General features: G+C 35.2%; 1 protein-coding gene across 2 annotated transcripts; it reads right to left on the bottom strand.

Annotated features, from left to right (window-relative positions):
* Nucleotides 1–46: 46 nt before the first annotated feature.
* LOC103336793 (uncharacterized) lies at nucleotides 47–5,153 on the bottom strand. 2 transcript variants are annotated; one of them, XM_008239896.3, is made up of 7 exons: nucleotides 4,730–5,153; nucleotides 2,362–2,599; nucleotides 2,030–2,220; nucleotides 1,599–1,834; nucleotides 1,130–1,373; nucleotides 932–1,039; nucleotides 47–422 (listed from the first exon to the last, which is right to left on the bottom strand). In XM_008239896.3, the coding sequence occupies exons 1-7, from the start codon at nucleotides 5,051–5,053 to the stop codon at nucleotides 300–302; spliced, it is 1,464 nt and encodes a 487-aa protein (XP_008238118.1). In that variant the 5' UTR covers nucleotides 5,054–5,153; the 3' UTR covers nucleotides 47–299. The 2 variants fall into 2 exon arrangements, with proteins under 2 accessions (XP_008238118.1, XP_008238125.2); XM_008239903.3 differs by lacking the exon at nucleotides 4,730–5,153 and adding an exon at nucleotides 2,849–3,185.
* Between the last annotated feature and the right edge of the window lie 4,925 nt (nucleotides 5,154–10,078).

Consider the following 10,078-nt stretch of genomic DNA (forward strand, 5'->3'; position numbering starts at 1 on the left):
CTCAGCTGATTAGAACTTAGAATTAGCAGCTTGGTTGACATCGGAGTGATGACAAAATGGCTAAGAGCATGGTTTATTCATTAAGTGATAGGCTAAATAGTGTTGAATTTTTCTGCACGATTTATTCATGTTCTTTTCCCCTGTGTGCAATGTGTTTGTGTTGCTTATATAGAATTTGGATGGTTTACTTTGACAATTCAGTTCTACTTTCTGTATATCCCAGTACATGCATGATTTGGTAGGCATGGAAGATACAGGCAAAGTGTCTGCTTTTATTTACTGAGCACTCTTGACAATAGTTATGTTGCTGAGCTAAGGTTCCTTGTAGTTGCCAAATTTCCATCATAAGTACATTTCAGGACATCTGGTTTCCTCACTATCCGAGGCCCAACTGGCACCTTGTTTGCTCTTGGACGTATATCCTGTGCATATGTACGTTTGTCATTTGTAGAGAAAATGATTTGAACATATCAGCAGGCTTTATGACAATCATTACTGTTCACTAGAGTGATTTCTTGTGAGTTTTGTAACAAGAAAGAATATTGACTCTCCTTATGCATGAAAAAGTTTTTGATCAATTTCAAAGGTCTATCAATAGCTTATACCTTGAGGGATCATCTAATTTACAAGTAAAATGGGAGTTTACTGTGTATTTGAGTTCTTATATGTTGTGAATTGTGATACTTTTGTTTTGCCTGTAAGAGCTCATTTTTTCTTCTTGAATCATGTAATTATTGTGAAACAAATTAGGAGAGAAGACTCTTATTTACATTTGTATATATGAATAGAATGCAATCTATGGCATTAAGCATATAGATATGTAGCTATTCAAATTTCAGTAATCTGACTAGGCAGTTTAAAAAGCAACCTAGTATAACTTGAATCATTTGTAGATGGTAAAGTACTATAAAGGTCGGCCAGAAATAGATACCTGGTCAAAGATAGCTGTTGGGATTGCTAAGGTTGCAATGGCATTGGGAGAGTCCACTATTCCAGAAATTCTTCCCTCACATGGGCAGCATGACAACAGAAGGTAGCTCTGATACATGACAGGTCCTAGATCAGTAATGAAGTCTACAATAGCATGCATGGCATGTTATTGTATGTGGTATAGAGAGAGATCAAAAACCTGCTCTTTGGAGTATCCAAATTTAGAGAGGTAGTCAATAGCATTCAGTACTGCACGCTTATATGCAACAGTTGCATCTAGGTAATGCTGCTTCCCACTCTCATCAACACTGATGCCCTCAAACACCAACCATTCTGAAAATCTTGGCTCAACAGGGCCTATCTCAAAGATTGGGTTCACATGAAGAGGAGTGGGCCCCATTGGTGTAAGGTATTCTTTCATTCCATCCCTTATAATTTCACACCTAATAACAGGATTATATAGGATAAACTGTTAATTATGTTATATATATTTATATGTTGTGTGTGTGTCTGTGTGTGTGTGTGCGCGCGCGTACACGGGCGTGGCATGTTATGCTGCATTCTATTGTGAAAGTAGAAAGTTTAGTTTTAACCAGCTCCAGTCTTTGCTCAACAAAGCCTCTAGTTTGGCTACAGAAATGTTAAGAGATGAGGTGTGAAATTTTTACTTGAGCTCCAGGAAACCACTCATCTCAATTGCTCCACAGAATGAAATTTCACCATCGCCCTGGGAAAAGTGCATGTCACCAGTGCTAAGATTTGCTCCTTCAATGAATACTGGAAGGTATATCTTTGAACCACTACTAAGATTTTTAATGTCACAATTGCCACCATTTTCTCTTCCTGGAATTGTTCTTGCAGCCTCCAAGGCAATCTTTTCCCATTCAGGAGTGCCCTCCTTGATCTATGTACGAACACGACATGTTAGTATAATTAGATTTTTGGGATAGAAGTTGAACATCATGACTATTGTATCTCCGTGCAGTAGGCTGCAGAATTTTACTTCTAGTATGCAGCAAAACTATTATGGAAATTTAGTCCTGTTGCAAGGTTTTTCATCATTATTTTGTTTCCCTAACAAGTTTTCAATTTAGCATACCCCTCCGAGGACGCAACCTTTTGTTGATGGTAGGTTAGCCAATGGTCGTTGATGCAAAACCTCACATAGTTTCATAGAGTTGAGTCCATTTTCTTCAAGTTCTCTCTCCCTTTCATTCCATATATTCAGGAGTTCCATTGATGGTGCTGTTCCAACTATTCCGGGGTGGGTTAAACCTGGGAATCTCACTCCTGCCATGCATATAAAATTATGTCAGTAGCAAAAATTATAGCCCCACTTTGTGCTTATTTTATAGGCAGCTTGGAGGAGGACCTTTATGAATCTTTTCATAACATTACTGGCACAAGAAAAGGAAATGGTTGATAATTCACCTGGTATTTGAGGTGAGTACGCATATATCCCTTCAAAGTACCAAATAGCTTTGGTTGCACAAGGAAAATGGTCAGTGAGAAAACCCCCTCCATTTTCTCTGTCAAATGTTGCTGTGAAACCCCATTCATCTCCTGGGAGAGGACCCAGGTTGCATATCTCAACTGCCAGAAGATCACCTGGCTTTGCTGGAGTGCCATCCTTGTCCAAAACTCTAATTGGCCCACTAAGATAATGAACCTGGAGCAGTTTAAAACTTATTATCTTTAACATTAAATCACCATTCCAGATGTTCTAGTTGTTCATAATATTGATACATTATATTGGTAGTGTCTTCAGATCAGGACTGTAAGGTTTAGTATATAACATGTTTGACCTGTTATAGGAGTTGCTATTGGTTTAAAAACATACTTTAGTGTTGTTTGTATATTCATAAACTTGAACTAAAAGTGTTTTAGTTTTTGTTAAATAAGATAAAATCATACTTACAGTTGAGAGGTCTATAGATTTTATATCTAGTGCAGAGTCATCATCTTTAATAGAACCTCCAGTCCAGTCAACCATCTCTACTCTAAAGACCTCACCAGTTTTAACCTCAGCCACTGGGGGTATGTGAGGGTGCCAACGGTTGTGAAGAGGTAGTTTTTGCTGCCATGGTTTGTTGTTCAAGTTTATTGGCACAACTAGTCTTGGAGTCGTAGGAGCCATAGATGAAATAGTGGAAAAACAGGGAGCGTAAGGATGTATGTTTTGTATACTTGTTAGGCCAAAACAACAGCATCCATTGGAGGAAGAGGAAGAGGAAGAGGAAGGACGTTGACATCAATACAATTGTTGGATGACAAATGGGACTGACATGTTTTTCCAAGGGTCCCCCATCTAGCTTTTTCCAATATAGGACAAATACAATACAACACAACATTTTTTCTTATTTTAATTTGGCTGACAAATCAAAGCATCACAAGTTGGCTTTTTAGGTCCATTGCTCCCTCAACTTACAGTTCCATTTTCGTCGCTCAATTCGCAAAATGGTTGTGGTGGTCCCATAACTCCACTTTCGAGAGCATCTTCAATTGACTCTCTATTCTCTAATCTCTAGTTACTTTGGTTAAAAAGAATGAAAATCCTCTTCCAACAGACTCTTTACTTGGCTCTCTATTTTAAAGAACTAACTTTTGGCTCTCTATATCTAGCAAGGAGGAGAGAGAATTTAGCTAGGAGGAGAGAGAGAGAGAGAGAGAGAGAGAGAGAATTAAAAATAAAATATTTCAAACTAGTCAAAATAGAGAACATTGCTGGAGGAAACACTTTTTAAGTGGTTTGCCATAATAGCTTTCTAGCTATTTTAGTTAAAATTTGGAGACTCCTGGAGATGCTCAGCACACCATTAGTCCTACGTTAGAGTTTCTGTCAAATTTGAGGCCAAAATAGTATTTTACATGTTCTTTCTCATGGACAAAACTGTATTTCATCTCTAAGATACACATGGAAGAACAGCAGCCACCAAAATCCTCCACACAGCTAACCCCCAATACCCAACCCTCCTACCACCTCCTCCGTCTCTCTCCAACCTCCCCTTGTATTGGATTTGTAATAGGTATATGGGTGAGAAGTGGAGGAATTGAATGGTCTTAAGGGAGTGGGGTTGTGTGGGAATTTGAAGGATTGGGGCTGCTGCGGGAGGTCGTTTTAGGGGGGTGGTTGGTGGTGGAGTTGAGGCTGAGTGAGGTAAGGGAAGGAAGAATGAAGGAGGTCGTGCTGGTTGTGATTGTTGTAGACTTGTTCAGGTACAAAATGGTGGTGTGGGTGGTGGAGCTGGTGAGAGTGATGGTGTTGGGCTTGAAATGACCATTTGGACTCAAATTTAACAGAAAATCTAACGTAGGACTAATGTTGCTAACGGAAGTGGAGTTGAGGGACCACCACAACCATTTTGCGAATTGAGGGATGAAAATGCAACTCGAGTGTAAGTTGAGGGACCATTGGACCTAAAAAGCCTTACAAGTTTGTAGACGTGGCAATAGGAAATCAGAGTTGTTTGGATGTGTATATGCAGAATAAAATCCTTTTGCCTTGTTCATTTTCCTGTTCTCATAGATATTACCTGGAAACATGTATAGTTGCTACTTAAGTGTGTCCTCAATGAAAGAAAATCTTAAGTCTTGAACAATGAAGAAATGATTCGTAACTCCTATAGAATCTGTCATGGAAAAACTGATTGTGTTGGACTTCAAATAATTGATTATGTTTGGTCAAAATTAGAACTGCATGAGACTCTGCTCACACCATTGATATCATTTCTTCTATGCTCTTCCAAACTTTATGCAACAGAAGTGGAAAAGATGCAAAACACACAAAAGGGGAACTTACAATGGAGGGATTGGCATGTTTGATGTCCTCTGCTGTGTATTCTTTGGTAATACCACCTCCACTAAAATCCACCATTTCGACTCGAAAAACATCTCCAACTGTAACTTCTGCCACCGGTGGTATGTCCGGGTGCCATCGGTTGTGAAGTGGAAGCTTCTGTTCCCATGGTTTCTTCTTCACATCTATAGGCACAACCAATCTTGGTCCATAAGATGCCATAACTATGTCCAAGTTTTGCTGTTTTGATTTTGATGAAGGCAATTGGGAAAGGTAAGATAAAAAGATGCAAAGATTCCTTGTTGTGGCTGAAGTCATCAAATGCATCTTTCATCTTGAGATGGAGTTTGACAGCCCTGATAGGTACACCACTTAATCATACTTTTCTTTTCATTCAAGTGGGTGGACCACATTGAGCTGGTTGAAAGTTTGTCAAGTTTCTTTTGTGCTCATGTTATATGAATAGCCATGAGAGATGTAACACCAGAGTTGTAACTGCTGCCATTGCCTGAGAATAAGAACTTTCTGCTCTGGTGCACTGTCAAAAGTTTTAGCCACTGATTAAAGAATAATCCCTGTACTGGGAAACTTTATCTTGATCTATGTGGTTAATTTTTAGTGGTATTTGATTTCATTCCAACATCGTACACCTTGATATAACACCTAAAAGTTTGAAACTCTACTGCAGCAGATGCCAATCCGATTGGTTTATGGGCCAATTGACTATCACAAATTGGCTTGAAGGGGGAAACATTTCTCGATTAAGGTGCTACTTATCCATCATATAGTTCTGAGATGGGAAATTGGCTTTAAGCTAACCCAAGTTGCCTTCTTAGAGGACCCCACAAATTGGAATCTTCAGAATTTTGCTGCATTTTTCCTTTTATTTATGATTACTTGAGCTTTTGTTTGTTCTTATAGAAGAAAATTGTTGCTCTCCTTTACTTGATTGCTGGACCCAACAGCTGTTTGTAGGGCTTTGTAATAATTTCATTAGGGTCACATTAGTACTTAGGATTCGTTTTGATTAAATAATTCACAAAATTTCAGGCATGTTGAAGTAAGAAATGAAGGTAGAGATTAAGATTTTTTTATTTTGGGGAATAAAAGGGATCAGAATGCATTAGCAAATGTTGACATCCTACTATTTTTGGGAAACTGAAATGGACAAATTTCTTTCAACTTGGACAATTTTTGAGTGTCGGGATCCATTTCTTCTTTGAGAAATGCTAGCAACCTTCTCTTTAATCTTTTCTTTTGGATCTTTTCCATTCCCTTCATGACACGTGTCACTTTCTCTACATTTAAAACAATGTCATTAATACATTAGACAATGTATGTTTTGTTTTCCTAATTTACCCTTGTTAAATGCATTAGACAAACTAACTTTTATTTTCACCTTGTTAAAAAATTAAAAGAGAATTTTAAAATCTTCCACAAAATTAACATCAGTTTTTTTTTAATTAATAAAAAAATTCTGTTTACTAATTTTTTTTTGGTGAGGGAAGTGTTTTTTTTTTCTGTTTCTTTTTATCTTTTAACTTTTTTAATCAATTAGAATGTTCATTAATTTTAAAAAATATTTATTTGTATTTTTTTTAATTCCATAATTTTGAACGGTTTTATTGCTATACTTATTTTTGAAACCAAATTTTTTTTTTTAGGGAAGTATACTTCGTTTTTATTTTCAAATATTTATTTAATTGAAATTTTAATGTTTATTTTTTAAATTTAATTGTTTAAGTTAAGTTGTAAATTGAAGGAAATATAAAGTTAATACATATAATAAGGGTAAATTTGGGGACAAAAGATATATTGTCTAATGCATTAATGTCATTGTTTTAAGTGTAAAGAAAATGACACATGTCATGAGGAGGAGGGAGAAGGTCCAAAAGAGAATGTTAGAGAGAAGGTTGTTAGCATTCTCCTTCTTCCTTTAATATGCCTTTAAATTTAGTGAGTTATTCAAGCCAATTGGAAACTTGGCCTAGGATTATGGTGTACAAACTGCTGTCATGGTATTAGAGCATCCACAATGATGCTATCTATTTCGTAGTTAAAATTTGGCTAAGAATATAATAAAGCTATTTTAGGAGCTTTCTAAAAAAATTTAATTCCAACTATACTCCCTAATTTGGAGAGTCATAAATGCTATAACTATTTTTTGATTGGTCCATCTCTATTAAAAAATAAAATAAAAAATAATTAGCATAAAATAAATGTTTGAAATACTCATTAAATAAAGCAGCATTAAATTATAGGGAAGCTCTCTAGAGGACTCTCTATTTTAGGAGGCGGATGGGGAGCGTGGTCGAGTTACATTTTTACGATGCCTCCCTAAAATTTGTCTAAAGAGGTAGTTTATAAAGCCTATTATGGATGCTCTTAATGGCATAATTGCATTAGACCATGTTACTTCAAATTTAGGACCATTGTCGTCATTTTCATGACTGTCAACAATGTCCATTTTTTTATAAAATGGTGCAACGCCTCTTATCCCAATAAGTGATAAGGGTATTTTTATGGTGTCAATTATATCATAATATGTGAAATATTAGGAACTAATAATAAATTGAGTTGGTGTAGCATCTGGATGAATTCTTGATCATAATACTAACATTATCCCCATAAGAAGTAACAATTAAGTTAGGTATGTGTACGGAATTGGACTTTTTGTCAAATGGCCTTATCTATGTACTGTAGATGAGGTCATTAATTCACCAAAAACAAAAGCTTCATTTGTTATGTTGTGACTGACGAATAGGACTGGGGTCTCTAACTGTGTCCCCACCTACAAAGCCACTTATTGTTGATTATTTGTTTTGGAGAAAAGCTACACCGTTCATTGTTGATTGTAAGTCGTTGATAAACATTAATGCCAGATTAGATCACAATTATTAACAACAAGGAGGCACTTACACGCGGACGATTAGCAAAGCTCATTTGTTCTTCCAAATCAGCTTTGAATAAGCTAATCCACATTCATGGATGGATCATGGAGGAGAGCTTTAATTTCTATATCAAGTGCTTCTGAAATAATATTGATGCAAAACTTCATGTCTTAATTTTCTATTTCAAATTTATATTATGTATTTGCTTGCTTTGCTGCTGCAATCATTATCATACATATTGCAAGCAATGCATTTAAAATGAGGCCATTGTCAGTCTAGATTCTGAAACTTTAAATTGGCGGTTCAAAATGCTCTCGTACGAGAACATCTTGATAGTAATTAAACGCTCGTCTAAGATTAGCTGGAAGGGATTATTTCCAACATTATTTAGACATATATATTTATGTCTGAATTATGACAGCATGAGTTAGTTATTGTGAGTCGTTGAAGCACGTGGGTGGGTCGCACAATACAGCGACTCACAAACACTCTTATGATCAATACGTATGTACACTAACGGCTTATAATCTCTCACGTGCGTGTAGACAACGGATGGTTAGTAGTTTTCTTGTTTATGTTACCCAAGGTTGAAATTCATCTTCCCCTCTCATGGGTCACGTCTGATTGGAAGACTCTGTTCAAAGCAGCTTCACCTTTACCCTCCTCAAGTTACGTGTCGTTTTTGCAATGTCGCAGGGCTGCTAGCTGTTTCATAAGTCAGGCTGAAAACGACCCCCAGATCCCATGCCACTGCTCAGGAAGGGATTAATAAGTCAATCAAGTCCCCAAACACCACATATTTTTTTAATTTTAAATTAATTAAAATATTAAAAAGCAAAAAATAATAATCTAATTTTTAGGAAAAATAACTCATTTTTACTTTTTAGTTTTATTGACAATAGGAATAAATTTTTTAATTTTTAATTTTATTTTTTGGATGAGAGGAATATTCAAATATTGGAATTTAAAACTAATATAAAATTACCATTTCACCCCTGCATTTAACAGAAAAAGTCAACAAAATTGATGGCATGACCATTTGTCTAATAAACTAAAGTTGAAGGACCACATGAACGATTTTGAAAATTAAGAGACTTAAATGCAAATCGGGTCAAAATTCAGGGATAAATAACCATATTATAAATCTTTATATATATATATATATATATATATTCTCCTATGTGGACATTTGAAAGTTATTATCGTGTGGATTCCATATATTTTATACTACTCTTTCTGCTTTCTTGTCAATTTATAATGGCATCAGCATGATAATAATGTGTGGACATTTAGATAAAAGAATAAATATATATATACAAATTTTTTATTGAGGAATCTCTCAAATAATTTTATTTGAGAGACATCCTTTAGATTTTTTTAACGATCCAAATCATATATTGTTTTAGTCTACATTTATAGATCACCTTGCAAAAAATTAAACAAATTAGAAACTGTTTCGATATCCAATTGTGTCATATAAAATTAATGAACACGATATTTCAAGAAAGTACTAAAATTTTAATAATTTAATTAAGTGGTCAAATAATATCGAATTCAAAGTATTTTTTTATAGATATGATATTTGAATGAATATCTATAAAATAGACAATTTAAATTAATGAAATACAATATAAAGTGAGCTCTACAAAAATAACTATCAAATAAGTATATTTGAAAAATTCTTGGACTCAAACTTCATATATATATATATATATATATATAGGGCAGGCATTAATTATTAAGCATAGACACAGAGGTGCAGAGAGAGCAGAGGCAAATCTGGTTTATTTTCTGAGAAGTTTTGTTTTGCTCGGTAATTGTCGGCACCTGCAAGTTGATTGGGGGGTGACATGCCTCACGCTAGGGATAAGAACGCCACGTCTGTCAGTCAGACTAAGCGACACTCCAATTTGCTCACATTTCCCCACTTACGTGTGCCCCCCTATTTTATTTTAAAATTACTTCACTCCTTGTGATGTGAATCAATAATGGGCACATTCCAATTTGATAGCCTGTATAAATTTTTAAATTTTTAAATTTGTATTTCTCAATGAGTTTCTAATATTTCTCAAAATTGTTCAGTTAATAGATGCATTAGTTACTTGTCAATTTGTGTAGCAAGCAATGCTATACAAATTAGTTCGATCTCAACCTCATACATTAAGTATCTCGCATATAAATTGTGTAAAGGTCCTACATGATCCCATAAATTCGAGAATCTCGTCCGTAAAATGAAGAAATTGTGCTTTTGTGTTGATGTGATGTCATTCTTGCACTTTTTTAATGTGTGAGTTCAGTTATGCGTTCCAAATATTTGTTATTTGGCTTATTTTTAGCTGAATATGACTAACAATAGGATAATTTTCCACTCAAAAGCACTTTTGTTATAATCCCCTAGTATTCTTAGTACAAACCGTGAAGGACTAAAGCTTCAATTGTTCACAAGTCAATGAGATGCTTT

Source organism: Prunus mume, linkage group LG1 (genome assembly GCF_029339155.1).
Source record: "Prunus mume cultivar Tortuosa linkage group LG1, ASM2933915v1, whole genome shotgun sequence".
Taxonomy (NCBI): Eukaryota; Viridiplantae; Streptophyta; class Magnoliopsida; order Rosales; family Rosaceae; genus Prunus; species Prunus mume.

Bases quoted from the DNA above. Each gene is read 5' to 3' on its own strand.
- LOC103336793 (XM_008239896.3), bottom strand. From the start codon at position 5,053: ATGCATTTGATGACTTCAGCCACAACAAGGAATCTTTGCATCTTTTTA. The intron at 2,600-4,729 runs GTAAGTTCCCCT...AAACTGCTCCAG, and splicing joins AACATGCCAATCCCTCCATT to GTTCATTATCTTAGTGGGCC. The intron at 1,374-1,598 runs GTAAAAATTTCA...TCCTGTTATTAG, and splicing joins AGTGGTTTCCTGGAGCTCAA to GTGTGAAATTATAAGGGATG.